Source organism: Cheilinus undulatus, linkage group 12, assembly GCF_018320785.1.
Source record: "Cheilinus undulatus linkage group 12, ASM1832078v1, whole genome shotgun sequence".
Taxonomy (NCBI): Eukaryota; Metazoa; Chordata; class Actinopteri; order Labriformes; family Labridae; genus Cheilinus; species Cheilinus undulatus.
Genome location: NC_054876.1, coordinates 20,341,948 through 20,367,971, shown reverse-complemented (window position 1 = coordinate 20,367,971; position 26,024 = coordinate 20,341,948). Strand labels below are relative to the sequence as shown.

General features: G+C 38.2%; 1 protein-coding gene across 1 annotated transcript; it reads right to left on the bottom strand.

The window, feature by feature from the left end:
* Positions 1–8,457: 8,457 nt before the first annotated feature.
* mpzl2b (myelin protein zero-like 2b) lies at positions 8,458–26,023 on the bottom strand. Its single transcript, XM_041800998.1, has 5 exons — positions 25,886–26,023; positions 16,340–16,509; positions 14,630–14,840; positions 10,639–10,807; positions 8,458–9,671 (listed from the first exon to the last, which is right to left on the bottom strand). Exons 1-5 carry the CDS (start codon positions 25,944–25,946, stop codon positions 9,455–9,457), a joined length of 828 nt encoding a protein of 275 aa, XP_041656932.1. The 5' UTR covers positions 25,947–26,023; the 3' UTR covers positions 8,458–9,454.
* Position 26,024: the final 1 nt, after the last annotated feature.

Sequence of the window (26,024 nt, the reverse complement as noted above, 5' to 3'; positions counted from 1 at the left end):
GTAATCACTTATCTTAACTTCAATATTCTTTTTTATCAAACTGACATTGCTGTGTAGAAATCTGTTTTCATTTTCACATTAAAAGTTTTTTTTTTTGTAATTTTTTTCAAAATAGTCAAATTTTATAGACGATGTTTGATTCATAAAATCAATAAAAACAACATTTAAAACATCTGATGGGGGGAATACTTTTTATAGGCACTTTATATATAGACATAGACAAAGTCACAACACCAATGAGGGCTTTTGAAGTCTGTCGATGGCAGTCACCATATTGGAAATGCTTCCTGTCTGAAAAAAAAAAACTTGGTCAACCTAAAAACCAGGCAAAGGGACTGCCCAGGTTAATGGTTATGGTTTTCACTTAGGCTTCAACTATGAGCTTCAGCTAGTTAATATTGATGTCTGATTAACAAAGAACAAAAGTACTTATTTGAAAAGATAATATAATGAGCTAAGACAACAAAGCTGAAGTTGGCCATCACATTAGCAGGGATTAGCTAAATCAAGGTGACGTTACACAGCAAAGTTTGCTGCAAGGTGTTGTACTTCAAAGAAAAAAAATGTACCACTGTAAGAGGCAGCAAAAAGAAAACTTTTAAAGCTGTGAACATTTTGCAGAATGCAAGAAAACCTTGATTGTAGATAAATATGGACAAAGTCTTAGTGAATCACATTTGCAGTGATTGGCTAACTCTTGCTGTAGAGTAATGTAAATTAGCAAGGTTTGCCACAAGGTGATGTTATACATCATGTTGGCGATTATGTATGAGGTTATACATATCCGTCACTTTGGGGCAAACTTTGCTAACAGTACATAGCCTTACCTTAGAACAAATGCAGACGTCCTTGTCGAGCTTCTTTACGCTGAGCTGACTGTGTGGTCTGCCACATAGGAATCTTAATCCAAAGGAAACATTCCACCTTGTTTTGTGATGCTCAGAGAACAGATGAAATACACTTCATAGCCTCTGAGGATACCTGTTACCTGATATCAGTGTTGCCTTTACCCCATATACACTGTTTGACCACTTTTGTGAACTGTAGAAGTTTCGATAAATCCCTACCGCAGTCTGCAAGCCAGAAGTCCAGGTGCAGCTGTAATAAATGTGATTGGCTCATAGCACTGGAATGCAGGTCTTGATAATAAATCAGGTTTTTTTTTTGTTTTGTTTTGTTTTTTTATACATAACTCATATTCTTAAAAAATCCCAAACAGATGAGATATATTTAATTGTTGCCTTTATGTTGATAGGACAGCTGAAACAAGACAGGAAACATGGGGACGGAGATTTGGTGGAAAATATGCACCGCACCAACACCAAAAATTGACCCCACAACCACTGCATTGTGGACGAAAGCCTCTATGTTTAGGCGCCTGCTCTAATCACTAAGCTAAACCAAAGCTCCAAATTCATAATTTGAACAAGGCTGTAAAAAGGTTTATTTCTGCTTCTTTTTATAAATAGTGTGTATACCTGACTTTTGTCAAGACAGTCTCCAAAGTTAAAAACCTGACCTGCAAAATCTAATTACAAAATGTTTAATAAAGACGAGTAAACAGACTGAATGCATTCAATGTAAACATTTTAGTGCAGCGAGCAGTTTCCATTAGCTGTGTAGTAGATAGTGGAACTATGTAGCTAAGATAGCTAAGGCTGAGGTCACAAGGCAGCTATGTACCCACATTATCCATGTAACTAAGTTAGTTTTAGCAATGTTTGCTCAAGCTCATGCTGCTAAACATAAAATACAGTAGCTACATAGTCTTATGTAGTATCTTTAACTATGTAGCTAGAATAGCTATTTTAACTTTAGCTAAAGGAATGAGGCTGAAGCGAGCCACCATCCGTGTAACTACTTCTAAAACAGGTTGATACATAGGCTACTTTAGTCCCGGATTAGACCTTATTTATCTATTAAATGTTTATTAGTCTGTAAGGTTTGCAATGTGATTATTAGATTAATGTAACTGCTAGACTTTGCTTATGAATGAAATTGAATTTAAAAATCTAAAACTGTAAATATGTTGTACCAGCAAATTAAGGTACTTCCTTTGAGATATCCAGTGTCCACTTGTAGCTAGCCTAAAGTGGACACTGGAGGAACTGGAATTTTTACTTCTTCTCCACTGGATTCATCTTTTGAACACCAAGAACATTTAGTGTATGGGTCTCAGACTTGTGGCCCGTGGGAAGATATTTTGTGGCCCCCCCACTTGACATCAAAGTGTAGTGTTAGTGTGGCCTTTGCCTTTTACGCACGCACACTCCAGCCTCAATTACAAAATTCAACCAGTTTCTGCTGCCAATTAACAACACTGCAGCTTTAAAGTCAACAAAAGGCTCAATTCATATTACATCCATAATATGAATAAGCACTAAGAGATAAGAACAAGAATTCAAAATAGTTGCCTTAATCCCCAAATGCATTTAATTAACACACTGCAGCCAAAAAACATGCTCTTTTGATGTCTTCATAATAAAACAATGTTCCGGTTGTTATAATTGAGGGCAAAGGCATCAGTGAGTTTTGCTTGGTCCAGGGCTTGGGTTCTGAGTTTATTGCCAGCAGTACCAGGGTGCTGGTCCCAGAGTCTCCACTGCTGTTCCTCTACTCATTCTTTAAACGACACAGACATGAGAACCTGCGATCACAGCTCACTGATGTGACAGGAAGGGTCAGAGATATGGATAGGAGTTTAAATAAGTCTATAAAGGCATCCAGAGGTTTTTGCCATGTAAAACCAAACCTCTTCCCCTGAGTGGGATTAAAACAGCTGCGCTCAGGATAACAAATGTTTTCCACGCGTAACAGTCCGTCAGCCACAAACACAGACATCGTATCTCGCTTTGGTGAGTGACACAGTACAATCTCCCGACTGATTTAATGCCTCATTATTTCAATCTGTAATGCCAAAGTAATATCAACTAATTTCATTTACATACGATTTAATTTTACATCAACAAGAAGTGAAATTGTGGTCTTGATCACTTAGGTTTAAATGGGACATCGTTTATAAATCCTGTGGCGTATTTAACTACAGGTCTTGTCAAATGGTAAAAATTCCTCTCATAACGATGAAATCAATACTTTATAACTGAACATTTAATCCCAGTCCAGACACAGGCTGTCGTATGACATGAGGTCGGCATGTTTAGTCTTGATGCAGTGCCAAAATGCCTCCAAAATGCACTGAGATGCCCCAGTTCATCCTGCGTGCAGGGATGCCAGAGGGATTCAGATAGAGTGGACCTCATACACCTCAAAGGGCTCATACATGTATGGCATGAATGTCCACAGGATGTCTCTTGCTCTCTCTCTCTCCCTATCTCCCTCCGTTCTCTCTCTCATTCTCCTCCCTGGACTCTGCGCACTGATCCCAGGTCAGGCAAAATAGGGCTCATATCAGGTTTTGTGAAAAGGTTGCTGTTTTAAAGTCATGAACAGTCATGGCGAATGTATGTTTAATGAATACTCCAGTCTTGTAAATTCATCATCAGTGGATTCTAAAAACGTTAAAATCTGTAACATGTTGTCATATGTTACAAGGATAGCATATTTTTGCCTGACCTGTTTAGTTTACTTGCAAGTAAATTCTCTTTTGTATGCAAACATGCAGCACTCATTAAATGGTATCTGCATCTAATATTGGATCATTTCTCTTTATAAACAATACAGCAGCCTATATGTCAGTCACTGGTCATATTGATATTGCTAAAAAACTATCCGACCCACAGGACATGTCATTGGAGCAAATCTGGCCCACTACCCTAAATGAGTTTGATACCCCTGATTTAGTGACTAATGAAGTATGGCTACAGCTTATTCCTCTCATTAATTAGCATATTTTTGTATCAAAAAGCTAACTACTCCTTTTTTTGAATAACTGTAACAAAACATGAAAAACCCTAGACTTTTTACAGAGACACAAGATGGAGCTAATTGAGAGTCAGACATTTCCTTCAGTTGTTTGTGTAGACCGAAAACAGAGCTAAAAGAGGGGGATGTTAGACATCATGCCATGTGGCCAGAAAAAAACATATTATACTAGGTGGGTCTTAGGCTACTTGCTGGGTCTCACATAATGAAAATGGTTTTTATCTAAATGTAACTACTGGTAAAATAAAAGCTATGTATGTCCACAAACTACTGTATGCATAATGCAGTATTACTCCAGGTAAACATGAAACCTATAGCAAACAACTTACTGACTTTTGCCAATCCAGAGACTTGCGTTTTCTCAACATCAAAGCCGTCTACAATGTCAATTTGCTGTAGCAGGGAAACTAGTTCATACCAAATGTATTCATTCAGAAAGAACCAGTTACACAGGATTCATATTCTGTCCATAAGAGGAAAATTTTCAATGTAGATCAAGCTTTGAGAAGCTTGTTTTTAACTCGCTTGAGTTACACAGGCAGGTCCCTACACGTCCCAGGATCAAGCTCTTTCACTCCTGAAGAGGAAATCTGCTCCTCACACTTGAGTTTGTTGGTCTTCTTTTGAGAGGAAATGAAAGCAATGATTTTTGTTAAAGTCAACCAAAAAAAACCCATTTTGTTTGAAAAGATGGTTTCATGATACCACCAGGGGGAGTTATGCCCTTTAGGCTTGTTGTTTTTTTAATCTGAGCACACCTCACAGTGCTTTAAAGGCACTTTTAATTTTCCAGCTTTATGTGAGTTTATCTAGTGTTATTATTCAGGAGATGTTACTATTCAGGAGATGTTGACATAAAACATATAAAAACAAATAAAAAACAGTTCCAGAGGGATTATTTCTTTCACTTTCTCTTATAAATCCTCTCATGTTATGACAGAAGTGGATCAATGATCAGTCAAACTTGCTTTGGCCTTGTCAGGGCGGTAAAATGAACATACTGTGTGCTTTCCTCAGCTGTTTGAAGGCTAGGGAGTGTGTAACATATTGTTTTGTATGACACATACAGGAGTGGCTGAACATTGGAATTTCACACTCACCCACTCAAACTGTTCACCTCCATGGCTGTCCTGTTAACACATCCAGACTATTTAGGGCCCAAGCACTGAACCAGTGCAAGGACCTATTTGCAATTCAAATGACTAGGCATTTAATTGTAGGTTTTAAGTATGTAAACATGTGTAAAAAGTCCTGAATTTTGGCATGCACATTAAGTCTGGTGAAAAATTTGATATTTTATGGGACTCCACAAAACATTTTGGGAATTGCCTCGATAGTGCCCCCTCACAGTTTTCAGAGTTAAAGCCCCCTCCTTAGACTTTGTCCAATATCTTTGAAATTTTTTGTGCTGATGTGGCTTGGAGAGATCTACAAAAAAGCCTCTTGGATACCTCCCCTGTCTCCAACAGGAAATCTGTCATTTTGAAGGAGTTAGCAAAATTGTTTTTTTTTTTTGTTTGTTTGTTTGTTTGTTTGTTTGTTTTTGCCATTGCAAGGGGTCTTTTGAAGATTAACTCCTCTGACAGCATTCACCCAACCAAGCTGAATTTTGGTGTACTGCTAGAAGAGACATAAATTATCAGAAGTTATTCAGCTGCTGTACAACACTCAAAGGGCGTGGCCATGGTGAGCCCTCAAATTTGCATATTTTTTCAAGAAACTGGAAGTTGTTAATAACTCAGCTTTGCATAGTCCAATCTGCCTCAAACTTCCTGTGTTTAAAGGTGACATATTTTACTCTTTTAAGACAAGTTTATATTGTTCTCAGACGTCCCCAAAACATGCTTGTGAAGGTTATTGCTGAAAAAACACTCCAGTATTGGATTTTTGCATGTCTTAAAACCCCTCTGTTTCAGCCCTTATCAGAATAAGCCATTTCTGTGTTTGTGGCTTTAAATATTACTGATCTGTCTGACTCCGCCCCTGACCACACCCCTCTCAGGAAATGGATGCAGCACTCGTGATATTACATTTTTTTTTCCCAAAGTTTAGACTGGGATTCGACCATCAATCTCCCAGACCACAGTAAGCAGGATAACCTACTGAGCTATCCAGCATCTCAGCTGGTAGCTGGAAAGATCAGCAGAGGAGGGTGAACTTTCCTCCAAGTGGGGGAGAGCCAACCAAACCTGGGGGAGGGTGCTTAGGCCCCTGGTGAGGTCACTAGATGTAAAATCTGAGAATGGCTTGTTTCAGCACACATTTTTTGAAAGGTGAAAAAGAGAGGGGGAGAGGGAATGGATTTTTCTGTTACTTGAGGGGATGGTGGACAGACCAGGGACACAAATTGGTGTCTTCCTCCAGACTCTGGGACCTAGAAGAGTGGAGAGGCACAGAATCCATGTTGCTTGAAGTCCAGTGTGAAGTTTCCATAGTCAGTGATGATTTGGGCTGCCATGGCATCTGCTGGTGTTGGTCCACTGTGTTTTCTGAAGTCTACAGTCAACGCAGCCATCTACCAGGACATTTTAGAGACCTTCACGCTCCCTTCTGCTGACGAGCACCATGGAGATGCTGATTTCATTTTCCAGCAGGACTTGGCACCTGCCCACACTGCCAAAGGTACCAAAATCTGGTTCAATGACCATGGTGTTACTGTGCTTGATTGGCCAGCAAACTGGCCTGACCTGATCCCCACAGAAAATCTATGGGGTATTGTCAAGAGGAAAATGAGAGACACCAGCCCCAACAATGCAGATGACCTGAAGGTCACTATCAAAGCAACCTGGGCTTCCATTACACCTGAGCCGTGCCACAGGCTGATCGCCTCCATGCCATGCCGCACTGATGCAGTAATTCATGCAAAAGGAGGCCCAACTGAGTTTTGAAGGCATAAAAATCAACATACTTTTCAGAAGCCTGACATTTCTGTGTAAAACATCCTTTTTTTGTTGATCCTATGTAATATTCTAATTTTTTGAGACACTGAATTTTGGGTTTTCTTATCTGTAAGCCATAATCATCAAAATTTCCAGAAATAAAGGCTTGAAATATTTCACTTTATTTGTAACAAGTATATGGGTTTCACTTTCAGAAAAGAGTGACAAAAAAATATTGAACTTTTTCTTGATATTCAAATTTTTTGAAGTGCACCTGTTTATTTTTGTAACTTGGATCAGTTAGGTCTTGCATTTCTTGTTAAGGATTTTCATCTTTGATATTTTTACAGCACATATTTTGTTTCTTTATTCTTGTAACCCTGTTGTATTATATATTCCATGTTTGTTGTTATGTCGAGTGATTTGGTTGATTATTGGTCACGTGACCATGTGTATTAAGCACAGCTGTGTATGCCTGTTTGATTATACAAGACAAACCTGAAGAAGCTACAGGCAAAATGCGTTGTTCACTCATAATAAAGTTTAAGTAAAGTCTATCTAAATGTGCGGCAGATTATTTCTCTTTGTTTACTTTGGACCTGCTACCAACTGGCACCTGATGACCTGGGCTGTGCACGGGGATCTCTGTTTAAGATTTATTTTTTTTGCCTTAAATTTTGAACAACCATAACTCAACTGAATTTAATCATGTCTAAACAAGACTCCCTGTGCTTGATGAGAGCATTCACCCAAACACACTGGCAATTGTACTTTTCAAAAAATATACAGCACCACCATGTAGTAAGAGAAAGAAAATCGGCCCTGGTTAATCATTTCCCATTTCACTCTGGTTGATCAAATATCACTCAAATTTACTCAGGCACATCCTGATATCTGTACCTTCATTTTTGTAGAGTATCAAAAGTGTACATCTAACGGGGATGCAATGGCAACATTTTGTTTGGAATAAAATAGGAAGTAGTTTTTTTCATGGGCTTCACGTACCTTTAAAGATATTAAACTTGGTATAAATAAGGCCCTGAGGGACCTGAAGTAAATGATATAAATCTTGTTGGTGGGTGTGGCTAGATGACTCAGTGGCGTCCCCTCCAATATTTCAAAAAAGCAGCTCCTGTAGCACACTGTTGATCCAATCACCTTCATCTTTGGTGTAGTATAAGATGAGCCATGGAGGATTAAAATTGAGCAAAATGTTATACCAAACCCAAAGGGTGTGGCCATGGCAGCTCATGAAATTTATGTGTTATTCCATGTCATAATAATAGCTAGCCCTCACAAAAAAAATCCTATTAATTACAAGATTGGCCAAACCTTGCTGAAATTTGCGCACACAACTCTCAAGACATTGACCTTTGGATGGCGCTTAGAGGTCAAAAGGCATGGCCATGGGGATTTTTTTGTTCGCCTTGGAACAGGAAGTAGTTCATTCTATATGCTGAACAAACTTGTACAGTGATGAAACTTTCAAAAAATGACAAGACTTTAAGGCTGTTTGACAGTTCAGCTTGGACAGACATCACTGCTGCTGGCTATTGTTTCTGATGAGGCCACAACCCAACTTGGACCCAACGTGCACAGAGGTGCGAGGGCCCGTTGTGCTGCTTGCAGCCCTAGTTTTTTGTTTTTTTAAATTAAAATCAGATTCAGGCTTTTAAGTTATAAAAAGCAACTCTTTATTCAACAATTGTTCAGTAGATATATATTAGACAACATTTCAAGAGTTTAAAAAAGTGTTAAATTCTGTTTATTTTACACTATTTACAAAATCATTTGTGCAATATTGCCATAGTATGTAGTAAACACCAGGCTTTATCACTAAAAAAGCCATGGTCGATTTTCTTGAAGTTAAACACTATGACACAGTTTAAAGCTGTTATTATATAAAAAACCCATCAAAACAAAAATTTTCTATAGCTGTTAAATTTGAAATTGAACAAGACATTTGATTTAATCTAGCAGTAACAAAGTAGCCAAGCAAACTGGCTTCTCTCTTTAAAATCAATCTATTATACTTTTATTCAATGCGAAATTAATGTGTTTCTCCATTGTTGTTCTAAGGCAACATATTTCCAACAGTTACTGAATGGAAATCTAGTCAAATCAGCATAAAGAAACAGCTAGACACACATAATTCTGTTAAAAATGACAAAAACAAAAATAAAAGGGGAAGAAGTAATACAAATACTCTTAAAGGTCCAGATGCAGTGTTGTAAAGTCAGACATATTGCCTCAAAGTGACAAAACTTGTGTCTGCATCAGTTTGAGCTGAAAGACTACAAGTTCACAAATAAGCGGAGAAAATCTTAAGTTAAAGACGTTAGCTTACATGGCAGAACTCTGCTGCTTGCACCAAATCTTTTTGCATCATATGTCAAGACTTCTAAACAAACTTTTGCCTGCCAAGTTGCATTCTAGGAAAAGTAGGCGGCAGTTTTTGACAAATAAATATGCATTTAATAAAAAAGATGACACTGGTCCTGCTGCATTGATTTGGATGACTTTCTGAAACTGTCTATCATGTTGTGAGATCAATACTAATTGTGAATCATTATTAGTGCCGGTTCTCAGATTTTTCAGTGGCCATAATGCACTGAACACTGAAACACTCCAATAAATAACTTTAAGGGTTGATGAATAGCAAAGCCCTAAGACTGTAACGGGGAGGAAACTAATCAATCTAGTGCGTCCAATATACCGCCACCCTCATCACCACCATCATCGTCGTCGTCATCATCGTCATCGTCGTCATCATCGTCATCGTCATCGTCTTCTTCGAGGCCCTCTTCTTCCTCATCGTCTCCACTGCTGGGTTCAGACTCTTCATCATCAGAACTCTCAGCTTCTTTCTCTTTCTTTGGGACTGTCAGATGAATGGCCTCTTCAGGTGAACTGATGCCATCGATGCAAAACAAACACACGCAGACAGTGAGACCGACTACTTATGAATATCTTACTGCTTGGGCAGTGCAGCAAGAAACAAATCAGCCATTTACCTTTATAAAGGTCCATTCCCAATACAACATCAATAGCAGCTTTAAAAAATACAATACCCAGAATCCTCAGCTTGAAACAAACTCAGCCAGAACACCTCAGGGAATTTATGAGCTGATTCCTTGAGGAAATATGCACCAAAACATCAGTTCATGAAGATTTATCCACCAGTTCATGGTCCATCAGTTTTAAGTTCTCTATGTTTCTTAAAACTTTCACCTTCAGTCATAACATTTGATTGGGGTGAAGCAGCAGCTGCTGCCAATGAAGAAAGGAAAGTATTGCCTGGAAAAAGTATATCTGTTCTTATCTGTCATTGCTGAAAGCCTCAGTAGAAAGCAATAGAGAAGATATGACTCAATTCACAGCAGTGTATCATGTATTCAGTGCTCTGCAGTGGTTGATCTGAAAGGACATAATCAGATATATGTTTAGGAGTTAACTTTCTTAGATTTTAAATGCAAAACAGCCTAATCAGAATAGCTGCTGTGAATTGAAGAGCAAATCCAAAGACACCATCTAGATAGCAATAAAATATCTCCATATTTACATCTCCTACTTTACAGCTTAAAAATTAGGAATTAAATGATAGTAATTACAAAGATTGAAAATTTTGTTAAGTACAAAATGTGTAAAGATTCAACATTGTAAAATTGTAATTGTGGTACATTAGGCTATCTAATACTGTCGTTAAAATAGATATATCTGGGGTTCACATTGGAGGAGCAAACATGGAAGAAAAAGGAGCTTTCCCAGCTACAAAATCCACCAGTCTTTCCAGTAGAGTGGACCCAAACAGCCACCAGACGCTACACCAGTCCCAAGAAGAACAGGAGCAGAGGAGCTCCTGCTGTCAGTCCCTCACCACACGGTCGGGTCCCTCCACTCTTGCTCCCGTGGGTGTAGCTCGATGTCATTCTGCATGTGCTTTCGTTTGCAAATCCTCACCGCCACAAAAATAGCGAGGATGATCAGAATAAAAGCACAGGCTCCTCCAACTGCTGCTGCCAGGATGCCGATCTCAGAGAGGGAGGCTAAAAACAACAAAACCCAAAGTTAGAGACAGCAGCAGGAGAAGTATGAAGGCATTCACTTTACATGTAAGCATTTAACAAGATCACAACCTCTGTGGAGAGACCTACCTACTTTAGTAGCAGATTTCACATAAAGATAAACAAAATATGATTCCAAAACAAGGTCAATGAAAACAGTGTCAGTAAAAGCCTCCTAAAAAAAATTATGTGAAGCTACTAGTGGGCGACGGCGGGGTGGACACTGAGACAGCCAAGCATGCACTCTGTGGTTTGTCACAAGGAACGGAACGATAGCCAATCAGTAAACAAGCCGACCAAAGAAGGACGCACAACAAACAGCCGTGGCGAAATGTGTTGGCTGTCTTGTAGCACACCACACAATATAAGAACTAAACAGTTAAATCTGCTATTTGTTGTCATGTATAGTTAAAAATTTAAGATATTTTACTGTGTGCCAGGCTTTAGGCACACTTTACACATTTTATTAATTCATTTTGCAAACTGTAAACATTTTCCCATTCACTAAAACACATTTTGTACAATGGCGTTCTTGTGATGTGTAATGGCAACAACTAGTGGTGGAAGATGAACGCAATTGCAGTACAGTGTGTCACAACAACAGCTCTTGACTGAAAACCCTTCTTGTGATGAAACTTATATTCAAGTCACAACAGAGTGCACCAGTCCGTGGAAAACTGATATCAAAGATGGATGGAAACAACCTGAGAGGCAATGCAATGTGTGAACTGTGGCTGAGTCATGAATATTTCTTATGCAAAAGCGAAACAATTGAAGACTCCTGCACACTGTCTTCTGCATTTGCAATTCCAGGATTTCCTGTATTGCTCAACAAAATTTTGTTACCAGACCTTTATCAGGTTGATCCTGATAATGAAACTCTGAGTAATGTTACATCCAATATTGCAGTAAATCCCACAGGGTGTGGGACTCTTAACTGTATTGATTGTGGACATCTCTCCTATGCACATGTTTAGGCTTGCCAAGGTTCTTTGAGTATTTCTTTCTGATAATTAAACTGCATTTTTAGTAACTGCATCATGTATTGTGATTAAATTAAGTTACCCCTTCTCTGGAGCGATCCCTGACCACTGTGTTTTCTATTTTTTTAATGTAATGTGTGATGCCTGAAACTGTCTGAAACTGACTACAGATAAAACTCTTCTGACATGGTTGTTTGACTTTGCCACAGGTATTAGAGATGAATCTATTTTGCAAACTGGGTTTTGTGATTACAGTTTTGAGAAAAGAGTGGAGGATTTCAGAAAATGTGTGTTAGCACTTGTGAAAAAATATTATTATTTCAGAGAGTTAAACTACATCCCCTTTGCGGGAGGAGGAACAGGGATGTAATGCACAAAGGCAGTACTGTAACAAAGTGTCTTACTGATGAACATGTAGAGTACTGAGATTTTTATTTCTTAATATCATACAGTTACCTCAATGTAGTTTTTTTGGCTAGATTTTTCTTCAAATCTGCTAAATTATGAGGTACAAGCAACCTGTCTGCATAGCCATATACAGTGCATTCAGAAAGCATTCAGACCCCTTCCCCTTTGAGGGGCCAAGCACTGACCAGTGCGAGACTCCTATTGTATCTGTAGGAATGATTTTTTTCTGTCACAACCTTTGCATTTTTGGGGGCTTTCAAATGCTCCAATACTCACGAAATTTGGTGGCATGTTAGATCCTGGTGAAAAATTGTGTATTCTGGTGGTTCCTTTCATCTTGTTCAAAAAATAGCCCCTCAGGGGCCCCAAAACCTGATTTTCACTGGTATTTTAGGAGCCCTGACCACAGGTTTGAGTGACATACATGAAATTTGGTACACATATGTATCATGACCAGATGAACAAAAAATCGTCTTGGGACCATCCTCTAAATACACAGGAAGTGACATCATAAAGGAAAAGTGTCCAAATTTGGCCGTTTTTCGGTCAATTTACAGTCCTTGCATTTGAACAACCTCATCTGGACTTATCCGATTGACTCCAGAGTGGTTTCTCCTGAAACTAGACAAGATGGAGATCTCAGCTTGTGCTCTGCAGGAGTTTTCACCAGGGGGCGGGGCCGTAATAAGGCTCCAAACTTTGCCAACCACTTTTTTCACCATTTTTCACAAAAAACATGGTGTAAAAACAACAATATGTCCATAACTTTTCAGTGCTTACAACAATCCTCACCAAACTTCACACAGATGATCACACATGGATCCTCTATCAAATCAAGCACTAACATCAGGAATCAATAACTCCGCCCCCTTCTGACAAAATAAAATTGAATTTGCCACTTTTTCCACTTTTATCAATTTAAAAATTCAGCCCCATAACACCGTAGAACTTACACAGATGATCTTTGGTCAGGAAATGCACCATGACCACACCTACAACAAAGCCTCTTGGACCCATGCCAAAATCACAACAGGAAGTCCACAGGCTCCACCCCAATTTCAAAATAAGGCCTCTTTTTGGATATTTATTCACTGAAAACTGATTTAACTGTGGGGGAGATCATTCTATGGTCTTCAACATGTTCTGGCAACACAACAGGATCACACTGAACACACCCAAATGAAAACAGCTCATCATGGCGCCCTCCTCTGGCAACAGGAAGTAATGCAAATGAGTCATTTCTGCATTTGTCTTTGTGTGTTGAACCTATCATTCTCTGATTTTCCCCTGAAATCCTCAATATCTGCCCCAACATTGACATGTTTCATTAACAGACACCCCAGTGGCCGTGTCGGCCATTTTGATCCTTCGCCATTGGACAGGAAGTGGGTCATTTCTGTGTTATTCTTACTGTGTTCAACCTATAATGCTCTGATTTCTACCTGAATTCCTCAATATCTGTCCCAACATGGACATGCATCATTCCCAGATGACCCAGTGGTCATGGCAGCCATTTTGATCCTTTGCCTCAGACAGGAAATTGGTCATTTCTGTAATATCCTTACTGTTTTGAAACTATCATGCTCTGATTTTCACCTGAACTCATCAATATCTGCCCTAACATTGACTGCTTTTACATGATAAATAGTCCTTCCCTCATCACCTCTACATATCAACATCCACCTCTGACATACTCCCACCTACTGTTGAGGGGCAGTACTAACTCATATACAAAGTGCACCGTGCTGATGTTTTTAGCGCAAGGATGCTCAGTGAGGGATCGCCCTGGTCTCCCTGCCGTGTTGCAGCACACTGCATGGGTTTGCCTACACCGCACTATTACTACACAATGGCAGTTGCGCCGCGGCCCGACCTGCACCAGGGTGCAAGGGCCCTTCAGTGCTGCTTGCAGCCCTAGTTTGTTTTTGTTATGTTGCAGCCTGATGCTATAGTCAAAAAAATAATTTTTATTCTCCTTAATCTACACTCAGTACTCCAACATGACAAAGTGAAAACAGAGTTTTAAACATGTTTGCAAATGTATTAAAAGTAAGAAACTGAGATGTATTATTGGCATGAGTATTCAGACCATTTACAAAAAAAGGTGGACTCCAATCACAGTGTATAAACAGCTCTGAAAAGAATGAGGAAAAATGGTAGTAACCTGAGCTAAATTTCAAATGACTTTTGCAAAGGGTCTGAATAATTATGTCAATGTCATATTTCATTTTTACTGAAATTTTCTTAAATTCTGTTTTCACTTTGTCATGATGGTTCTGAGCTACATTGCAATGTGTCTTCTGTATAAACCTTGAGCTTCTACTATTTTTGAAAGCAATGTAATATAAAAATGCTTAAATGTTCTGATTTTTCTTTCACTCAGTCTAACAATCATACACGCTGCCAGTCTGACCTTTGTTGACGACTCTAAGGACGATCTCTCCATTACTGCCGTGCACATCTGGAGGATTCCGCACCTGGCAGGTGAAGGTGCCATTAAAGGTTGGAGGCACCTCATGTAGGGTGATGGAGGCATCCCGTCTCAAAATATCTCCTGACCACACTGCATGGCCTTTAAAACGTCCATGCTCGGGAGGGTATGGCGCCTCTTGGTAGTAAAACACCTAACACAAAAACACACAAACACAGTCCAGCAAAAACAGAAACATGAGGAAAAACCTGCTTCTGTGGCCCGGTCAGCTATAATAAAATTTTCTGAGCATCAATTCTAAAACATAAATACACCTTTAATTGACATGTTGTCAGGGTTTTTTTATGTACTATTGTGATGCTTTGATCACTAGCTTCGTTTTTTGATGCCAGGATTGAGCATATTTTGCATCATGCTTAATATGGCACTTTTATGTTTCAACGGGCAAGCAGTTTGTCAATCGCAAGAGGCCACATCCTAACATCACATCTTTTCTATTCTTTATTTACACTGTTTAAAAACTAAACAGCACTTGGTTTGTAGTAAAGAAGACTAGGAACACTCAGGAACACTCTCGTCATACATGACTGGGTTTCCAGGGAGTGCATGGCTAGAACCCCCCATATAGATAGATGCATTTATTAGAATGTGTACTGAATACAATAAATTAGTTCAAAAGCAATGAATCCATAGTAGCATTAACCTGAATATGAGAGTGAATAAGCGTTATGCTATAAAGGAGGAGGCTGGGGTGGGGAAGGTTAAGCTTTGCCAGCAGCAGCAGTGTGATGCATCAGCATCAATGCAAGTAGAGATATATTATATATTATTATTATTTATACATTATATACATATTTAAATGGACTACTACGTTGAGAAAAAGAGCTGTGATTGGCTGTGGGAGCTGGGAGGTGATAACTGGGATCAGCTGGTAACAGCTGGGTATATGACTTCTGTATCCTACATGAACTAATGCTGAGCTTCATAATATATTAATATTGTTTTTTTCATTGGTATTAGAGTTAGATGGACACTTCATTGGTATGCGCTACTCCATGTACTTGTGGATTGTTGTTGCTTCCTGTTCTGTTTATCACTACGGTGGCAGCTGTATGTGTGCAGACAAATTTCCCCAAGGGGACAATAAAGTGTATCATATCGTTCATAAGTATGATATATGGTCAGTAATAGGGCCACTTTTGGTTTAATTTGAATTATTTTTCCATCAAGTGTAGTTTCCTCCGGGTGGCCACTGGAAGTAACGCTGGCTGAAATTATAACTGCATTGATTTCACTTTTGAATCCAGGAGGCCACTTAAGATTACAGTGCAGTTTTGGTGTTTGTTTATGAAAGTCACTGAAAAGTTTAAAGGCTTTGATGCACTGAGTCTGTTATTTACAATGCCTTTAGAAATGTAACACAATAAAATGGACTCTATCTTTGCCCATTCATTGGAAAAATCCACAGAAGACAACAAATAAAACTAGAGTTCTGTATTAGTGGGGTGGACCTTTAACTGATAATTGTTAGTAAAATCTAACATATAAAGTCATATTTTACCAAATAAAGCATCATCATTAAAATAAAAAAAAATCTCAACTAGAACCTTGCCTGGACTGCATTCACAATGTAAAAATATAAAACCCCCAAATTTAAAGCATCTGTAGATACAAAAAGAAGTTTCTACACACCGACTCATCGGGTCCTTGGTTTAAAGGTTTGAAGTTCCAGGACACTGACACAGTCCGAAGTGACACTGCATGACTGGAGGTAAAGGTGCACTTCAACTTTACATTCGTCCCGTTGACAGCCTCCACTTCTTTTGGAGTGTAAATATCTATTCCACTCACATGTAGCACCCCTGTAAAACAGACAGAAATAAGCACTTATCAGTAATGATATTTCATTATACAGTATGAACACCTCCACAACACAAGTTATATTTCAATCTGCCCAGGTGACTATTGTTATTTCATTTCTGTTTCAGAGCAGCTCATTGAACCAAGCAATGAAGAGCTGGGCTGTCTGCCCAAGATGTACTTATCAGTGCTGGTTTAACATCGAAAAGTCCTCGACTATAAAGAGTAAAGTGACACAGCCTCAGATCTTTGCTTTTCATAATCTAGAGCTTAAAACCATGACTGTCCATAACCCAATCACTTCAGATTGCAAGACAAAATTTCCTCTTTTCTACATGACTTCACTTCAGTGCAGCATACTACAGAGCCAATAATACAAATAATGAAATAGTTGCTACACCCACAGTGAGTTAATGATTGTATGTGTGCACAAGTACAGAAGGTCAGATAGGCACCACCTTTGCAGGACTAGGTCTGGCTGTTTGTTTATGGATATTTATCAAACGCTAAAACATAGTAGAAATATAAATGCTCTGTTGTTTTACTCGAAACATTAGTTGAGTATTCTACAGTAAGTTGAGTTAAATCTGCATCACACTGTCAGACCTGCAGACTCATCCTGAGGATTAAAACATTCCTGCCAATAAACCTCAGAGGAGGAGAGACAAAGAATGTGCTGTAATCCTGCACAGAGAAGGATGAAATAAAAAGTAGGACTGTACAAGAAAAAGTCCACTTCACAAAAGCTTTAAAAAGGACAGTCAGTAGCACCAAGTGGAAGTGGAAATTGCAAGTTTAAGCACTACAGCATACTGCAAGCTTGGAGTTTGCAAGTTTTATGTGCATTTGTTTCATGTCAGCAGAGCATTACCATCTTTAATCATTTTGCTGTCCTGTGCAACATCTGTGCTCTGTCCTTGTTTTCCTACCAAGTGACTGACTGATTAATTTTTCCGTTTGTCTCTGTCGGAAAGACAGCATATGAATTTTGTTTGAGCTTCTTTCATAAAGAAGTTACATCTGTTAACTGTTCTTATCCTATGTTCTGTTGGCATCTTTAAACTGAAAAATATTTCTCAGAATCATTTACAATACCAAAACAACTTATGTTCACCCACTGACTTTTGATACACTTTTTCATCTCATACAAGTATAGATCCAGGCAATATCTAGGTACCAGCAGTGGTTAAAAGGTATTACTTAGCACTGGTAACAGAAAAAAAAAAAAACTCGAACCACACTCAACCCTAATCACTGCAAGCATCCTTCTTTACATTGTCTTGCTTGCAAACATGCATTTACCTGCTATGTTTAGGTACCAGACCTTTATCAGCCTATGTGCCAAGATAATGTGCAGGAGTTTTAGTACAATGTTTTGATGAACCCATCACTCCTGTGTGCCCCTGTCTCATGAAAAAGATGTGTCAGGTACATTTTTACATAAAGTCAAAGATTAAAATAAACACAAATAATAGCCCAAGCCTAAGTGGGGGAGGGTAAAAGAGCAAGAAAATAACAGATTTTTCTTCCTTTTACCTGTTCTTATGAGAATCTCTCTGTGATATAAAGATAAATCAAAAAATAAGGATGAAGTAAAACACTTGAGTTGGTATAAAGATTATCCTGATATAAATATTACTCAAATACAGTCAAATTATTATACAAGTTCTGTCACATTACTAGTACTGTACTGGAGTACTTGCTTAGTTTGAAGATGAGTGTAGAGAATAAGGCATAGGTTTATACTCTGGTGGAACCAGAGTACACAACTATTGTACTCAAGTACAAGTACAAGTAGAGTTAGTCGGCTTAAAATTTACTTCAGTTAAAGTAAAAGTAGTGGTCTAAAAATCCACTAAGATAAAAGTAAGAAATATTCAATTTAAAGTAATTTTAAGTGCTACTGAGGAGTTGTACAGTAAACTATGATCTCCACATACTGGCAAGAGCAACAATAGAACGGATCTCCAACCAGGTTGTCCAGGTAAAGTCACACTTCTATAATAAAGTTAAGTATGCAGTAAAAATAACAAAGTTAATCAAGCCCATATGGAGTTAAATTTAACACTTAAGAAGTGTCTGTATTGGTCCAAACTACATATGGTAAAACTACACTTCAAAAGCAGTAAATATTTCAAAATATGACACAGCTGCAGTGTGTTGAAAATCTGTGGCAAAGGGGGTCTCCTCTGAGAAGAACAAAGAGAGTCAACCTCATAACAAGGAAACACATACTGATAAAAGATCACAGGCAAGAACTCTGACTCACTGGATAACTTCAATCATGTTTGAAAGTGTCTCACATCAAAACCAACAACAATCCACACGGAAAGTGACCAGAAGAACTCCAGCAGGGATCACAACATCCAGACACATCTAAACACTCTGCCCAAGGACATGATGGGAAACTCCGTCCACACATCCCCCCAGATTTGAAGTCTCAGTGGGCAGAGCTTAGATCAATTGACTCTTTACAGAGCTAAACTAACCCTGATGGATTATGACTGTCAAATAACTTTAACACTGAAGACCATTTCATTCAGAATGGAGTTAAAATTATACTTTCTGAGTTAAAATCAACTCTGAAATTTTAAGGTCTGAGATTTCAACACTCTGTGTACAACAGCTGTTTTTGGCTGTGATATGGAATCATTCTGTCTCTATGTGCTACTATGTTGTCAACAGAAGTGGAATAAAGAACAAGAATAATGTACTCAAGGAAAATACTCTGGTTATAATTTACTCGAGTAGAAGTAAAAGTAATGATTTAAAAACGTACTCAAAAAGTACAAGTACCCAAAAAAATACTCAATTACAGTAATTTGAGTAAATGCAATTAGTTACTTCCAACCCCTGTTAAAAACAAAACAAAACTTTCTTATTTGAAATGAATGGCCATTGGTTGTGAGTGGAATCGTCATTCTTCTCTGCTGTAGCCAACATTGACACCTCTAATGAACTGCCTGATCTGAGGGACATTTGCTCTGTTTTTACTCTACTAGTATGTTCAACCACAGAGATGCAAGACATATGGGTACAGAAGCACCACTTAGACACACCACACGCAGAACAACAAGAACAACAACAAGTTTTTGTCTTTCAGATCAGATTTCAGACAAGAAAAGAAAATTATCACTTGGTAGTAGAGGTGCCAGGGTATGAAGGTTCCCCCAGTAAATAAAATACAGATACTCAATATTCAAGTTAAGTACTCAAGGAAATCTACTTTTTAATGTCCATCACTGAAAACATTAACCTGACACGCCAGATGGACTGGTTTCACACATCCATCTGGAAAACCTCTGGTATATGGCGTTTGGGAAAGGGCAGAGCCTTTGAAAAAAACTCGGAGGGTGACTGGATGAACGTTCTGTCTGTCACATCTTTGTGGGCCAATCAGAGCAACAAAACACTTGACGTCGTTGCCGCTACAGGGGTGCGCATGTGCAGCTACCAAGGAATAAATTCCATATAGAACTGGATAACGCGAACCATGGTGACTGTAGATATGTCAATATATGACTTTTGTCGTTTTTGAAAAGAAAACAACTCAATGCTGTTCTTTGTTCTTCTTTTGACGAAGAAATGTCGTCAAGTTCTGATATTCCTAATGCTTTAACAGCGTCCATGCTTATGTCTTCCACCATAACGCACCGGCCTCTTGTTGCTGCTTGCTTACGTCACAACCTTGACGCACCCTAGAGTGCTGTCCTTCAATGCTTCTTGGTCCTGTCACTTTCTAACTGGGCCCAAACAGTTCAGACAGGAGCTTTGCAAGATGGATTCATCAGTGAGAAACAAGGAAACGGGCGTATCCATCTGCTTTGCAAGGTTACGAAAAAATTAGTTCTTAAAGCAAATAAAATATTTATAGATTTCTGAAATGCAAATAAGTGTTTATATTTACACCTGCCATTATTTTCACTATTAACTACTTTTTACAGTGTTAAAATAATTCTTGAGTTTGCACTGGGACTAAAACTTTGTGTAACATGAACACCCCTACACACTTGAGTGGTAAACCGTGTGTATCAGTGCCAGTCTCTATGCTCTTCCCACTGTAAGTTTATCTGATGTAAGCTTTGCTAAAATATTTGAAAATCTGTTTCTCTTTATATAAGTATTCATTGTGCTAAATTAGTGATCCTCTCTGAAATGAATGTCAAATATTTCTGTGACTTTATTAGTTTGATTAGTAATGAAGGCTCACCATTGTTGTTATATTTTGCTTGTAGCTTTAATGCTGATCTCCTTGGCATAATATGACCTACCAACAGTTAGCTAAATTATCTATTCGTGTGTTTTAGCATTTTTGGAGTATATTACTACAATGGTGGGTGTGTGAGACTTAAAATGCTTCTGTTGTTATCAAAATAAGCAGCAGGGGTGCCAGTGGCCTAATGGTTAGTTCACACTTCATGCACATAGGCTTCGGTAATCCAAGAAAGTCCAACCTGTGGTTCCTTTCCCCCTTCTCATTCCTCGCTCTCTCCCTGATTTTCTACTTTATCCACTGTCCTGTCCACTATGTAAATGCATAAAGGCCAAAAAAAAAAAAAAAGACAGTTTTTTGTTGCACAACACAAGCAAGAGTACACAAACCCTATATAAACATAAGTAGAGATTCAAACCTCATTTATATTAGTTGTAAATCTCTTAAATATAAACTTCACAACTACTTTCATGTTTAAATGTGTCCTCATTCATTAGGACATGATCTACTCTTTATTTTTAACTGATCTGATCTTAACATTCATTCATTCATCCTCATAAACAGGAAGTGAAATCTGCAGCACTTTGAATAAAAGAATGTATTTCTTTGTTTAGTTCCTGAGAACTGGTTTACCTCTAAATTCTTACTTCCTCTTGTCAAATCCTAAACCCTACAGACTTAACTTGGAAGTACGATGCAACAGAGCAAAATATACTTCTTTTTAACCATACTTTCATGTTTATTTTCAGCCACTGAATGACACATAAAATCATTTTCTTTGTGACAAGACCTAATTTAAACAAGATTGACATTAGCTTCAATGAGCAACATTTGATCGTTTGCAAAACTATGAAGTGGTAAAGTATCGGTGTTGTTTGTGATAAATTATAGGGATTAGTTCCTTCTAGCCAATACATCTGAAAACCTCAGGCTTTATCCAAGCAACCATACAGGAAGTGTGAATGAAATACATTTCTCCTTTTCCTTGAATGATCCCCATTGAATCCCTTTCATAGTGTTTTTGCTAGATTCAGACTGACTGAGTGGCCTGATGACATTCATGATTCATTTTCTACTAAATGATTGTGATCATAGTGTCTCCTGTTCTGTGGTATAAGAGCGGTTTTCCTCACAGAGAGACACTCCAGTACAATGTTAGCCAAGCACAGCTTGAGTAATAAACTGAATCAGCTCCATAAAACTTGTATGAGCTTGTTTATACTGCAAACTACTTTATCAGGGATGAAGTGATAAAGGAATGTTGGATAAGCAAATCTAACACTGACAGTAATATTTTTTATTGTTTTCTTTTTAATCTGTTGCTACATTTTTATAACCCCCCTCAAAGACTGGAGGTTGAATTCTGTTGATATACTAAAAAACTGGTCGTCTAACGGGATAGTTGACACTTTAATGTCAAGATTTATTCCTTCAATAATATCTTACTCAGGGAAAAGAGCCTGAGAACAAAGTGAATGGCTGTAAGTCTGCTCCGTGTTATCTCTCCATTGTGACGCTGTTAGATTGCCTGCCTTACATTCAGCCTTGATATACAGCTCCACACTGAGATTTCTACAAAGAAACACTCATAATAAGAACTGGCTGGCTTCAACCTTTACTTTCAAAGTCTATAATCACCTTCATGGATTCATCTTTATAGTTTCAGCAATAGAAGAGCCTGAGGATAATGTAGCCTGATGGTAGTTTTCCCTGATTCAAGTAAGAGATCTGACGTCCCCACCACAGCCCAGCCCACCACACCAGTACCTGCCTGAACAGCTCCTCTATACTCACAAACAGCAGTCTCATCAAGTGTAACTAAACCCGATAACAACACAAGAGAATGAATGTGCTCTTATTCAAAGACAGCACAGTGAGAGCCTCTGTTCCCTCATATTTTTTCTATTAATGGTATTTTTTTAGTATTTGGACAAAACAAATAGCAATTTTACTAATGAACATGTTCTGAATATCAGTCCTTGTTTTAGCACACAGCAACCAGTGAAATCTGATTGCACATCTAGATATTTTTTGTAAATTAAAGGATTCGTGAGGAATGAGATCCAAGGAGTTGTAGTCCTGAGAGAACAAAGCATCACATATAGCCTTCTTGATTGTTCCTTATTTATCAAAAAACTTAATTCCCTAAATTTAGTCATCAGGTGTTTTACATTTAACCTCCCAACTACCTAGCCTTGCAAAGCAGATGGATATGCCCGTTTCCTTGTTTTTCACTGGAGAATCCTCAGTCGCGCAGCTCGATAGCAGCTACGTCACGTGTTTTGTTGCTCTGATTGGCCCGTAGAGATATGACAGACAGAACGTTCATCCAATCACACTCAAGTTTTTTTTTCAAATCCTCTGCCTTTTCCCAAACATTTCCTATTGAAGCTTTCCCAGATGGATGTGTGAAACCAATCCATCTGGCGTGTCTGGTTACCAACTACCCCCAGTCCCTCCAAAACAGACCAGTATCCTGAGAAGTGGAAAACCTGTTGCATTGCATATTCATATACTTTGGTGCTTTTCAATGTAAAATGTTTTGGAATAATACAATCTCCGTCATTTAACCGACAGTGCCGAAAAACAATAAAGCTTTAAAAAAAAATGGACTATTTTGTTAAGACAGGTGCACAGGAGGGGAATTCATTTATCAAAATTTGCTGGTAAACTCTTACACATTGTCCAATTTGCATTCACAGAGTCACAAAATTTTATTATCGAACTGTTTCCAATTTATTTGTGCAATATAAACAGTGTGCAGAAGTCTGCTCGCAATTTTTGGTAATGAAAAACAAGGGGCCACCAAACTTTGGCTGTCTAGGACTTCTACTGTTTTCTACTTCTGCTGCTGGCATGAGTTTGTTTTTCTTTCTTGTTTATATTTTTAAGATTTGTTTTTGCTCCTTTGCCTTTATGGACAACGGGGGTTGAGACAGTAAAGGGGAGAGAGGGTGGGAAATGACACGCAGGACAGAAGCCACAGGCTGAATTCGAGCCTGGGTGGTCCACTTGCAGGTCTACAGGGTCCAAACATGGAGTGTGACTTACCTGCTAAGTGGCCATCTGTGCCTCACTATCCTGTTTTTCCTTGTAGTATAAAGAAGTTTAAAATTCTGGTATCATGACCACCCTAGCTCAAACAGAAGAGCTGGCACTATTCCCTTATAAAATACCTTGATTGTCAAAGATAGATGCTGATCCAACCCCAAAACTGACTAGACCAAAAGTTTTATAATAAATTCCAGTTTGGTAATGCGAATAAGGCTCAGACTTTCAGAGGTGTAGACTACATGTGACCAAATAGTGAGCTACAATGACCTCAGACTGTGGATTTTTCTACAAAATTCAATACCAGTGCTACTCTATCTGAGTTAAATACAATAAATCAAAATTTATTTGTATCGCCAATTAATGACAAATGTTACCTCAAGAGATTTTACAAAGAGAAAGAGGTGGAAAGTAAAAATTACATTTACTTAAATGACTGTGATTGAGTTGTTTTTTTACACATTTTGAAATCCGTACTTTTACTTCTACTTAAGTTTTAACCAGAGTAACTGTACTGTTTCCATGTCTGTTGGCTCTACAATAGCAAATAACAAGAGAATAATTCCACATCACATCTCATAACAGCTGTTGCAATTCACTATTATACTATTATTACTATAAGCAAAGATCATATGTCCATGTTAGCAATCATCATGAAAACATACCAAAGCTCTGCCAAACAAGTGTGGTGCAAATATCAGTATGAAAGGCAGTAACCTGTTGGGCTCAACAATTAATAAATATATATATGTACATCTAGTTATGATTATTTTGACTCATATCGCAAATTCAGTATGCATTGTTGTATTAAGGGAATGATCATTTTATGTCATTCTCATTTTTAATAAAATACACATATGCCAAATAAGGAAAGTAGGATTTTTTTAAGAAACTACTCTCAAAAATTTACATTTCATGCTTTAGGATGTGAAGAGAATAAAACCTCTGCTGCATAAATGTAAAACACTGGTGTTTATGGACACATTTCACATTAAAGAAATACTGCACCTTCAGCAATTTGACAATTGTAGTAGACCATAATGGAGTTTCCCAGCTGAGTACTCAGTACTTAAAGTAAACTTTAAATTACATACTTTGTCATTTTACTTGAGTAAGTTTATAGACCTGTACTTTTATTTAAGTACATTTCAACCTTAAGTACAATAGTCCTGCACTCTTTCCACCTCTGCAAAGACCATACGCTTTGTTATTATATTTACAAAGACCCAACATTAATCTACCATGAGCACAACACTGAGCTACATTTTGCAAAGCTACAGTAGCATGGACTAATGTCCTTTCATAAGACAGGAAACTCGAGCAGAACCAGACTTTTGCACAGCTATCTGCTGAAACTGTGTTGGGGGTGTGAGGGAATAATAAGCTAAGTAGAAACTATTAAGTAAACTTATGTTTAAGGGGGAAAACGTGCCTTTAGAGTCTTTAAGACTTCCCTTTGTTATCAGTGGCATACCTTTACAGCGTTGTGGAGTTCAAGCCTTGTCTTGCCTCGTGTTACCTTGAACCTCTGCTGACTAGCCTATAAAAACATCCTGGTATCTTTCGATTTTGTTGAAGACTGGAGTTTGTTTTTCAGCACAGATAGACAACTGAAACCACAACAGGTTATTGATTATTCACTGAAAATGCCTGCCCAATTCTAGTCCTAATTATAGCATTTCACCATTATCTTTCTAGCTTGTAAAAATGTGAGTTTCTCCGTTTAAGTTGATTTAATTTAGTGAAATTATACAAAAATAAAAGAAAGTAAAACATAAAACTTCTAAGGAGTAGTAGTAGACTATAATTGCGTAGGCTTCTTCATAAAGAGATACAGTCGAGACATGTGACGCACTTTAATATTCAACTTTTGTTCCCTGTTATTCTGTTTAATTCTGATGCTCTATAGTCCACCTCAATCAACGGGTTAGACAAGGCTGCTGATTGCTAAGAGAGGAATTCGAGTGAGGTCCGTCTGAACCCCGAAATATAAACTTTCTACAAACTTAATAAGTTCTGAAATTTACATATTAAGTCCAAAAAAACAAATTTAAGAGGCTTATTTTCGTGACATGTAGGTCACTGGCTCTCTCCAGGAAGTCGTGTAAACTCACCTGGCAGAAGTCCTCCCAGGAGAAGAAGAAACCATACCCGAGACATGGGAGGATAAAACATTTGAACTGCCTCAACTCCGGCCGGGTTATTTCTCTGTTAAAATCCCCTCATGCACGTCCGGACTCATGAACGTAAAGG

Coding starts and splice junctions, on each gene's coding strand:
- mpzl2b (XM_041800998.1), bottom strand. CDS start 25,946: ATGTTTTATCCTCCCATGTCTCGGGTATGGTTTCTTCTTCTCCTGGGA. Junction 14,841..16,339: donor ACCAAGGACCCGATGAGTCG/GTGTGTAGAAAC, acceptor TTTTTGTGTTAG/GTGTTTTACTACCAAGAGGC. Junction 10,808..14,629: donor CCTTAGAGTCGTCAACAAAG/GTCAGACTGGCA, acceptor TGTTGTTTTTAG/CCTCCCTCTCTGAGATCGGC.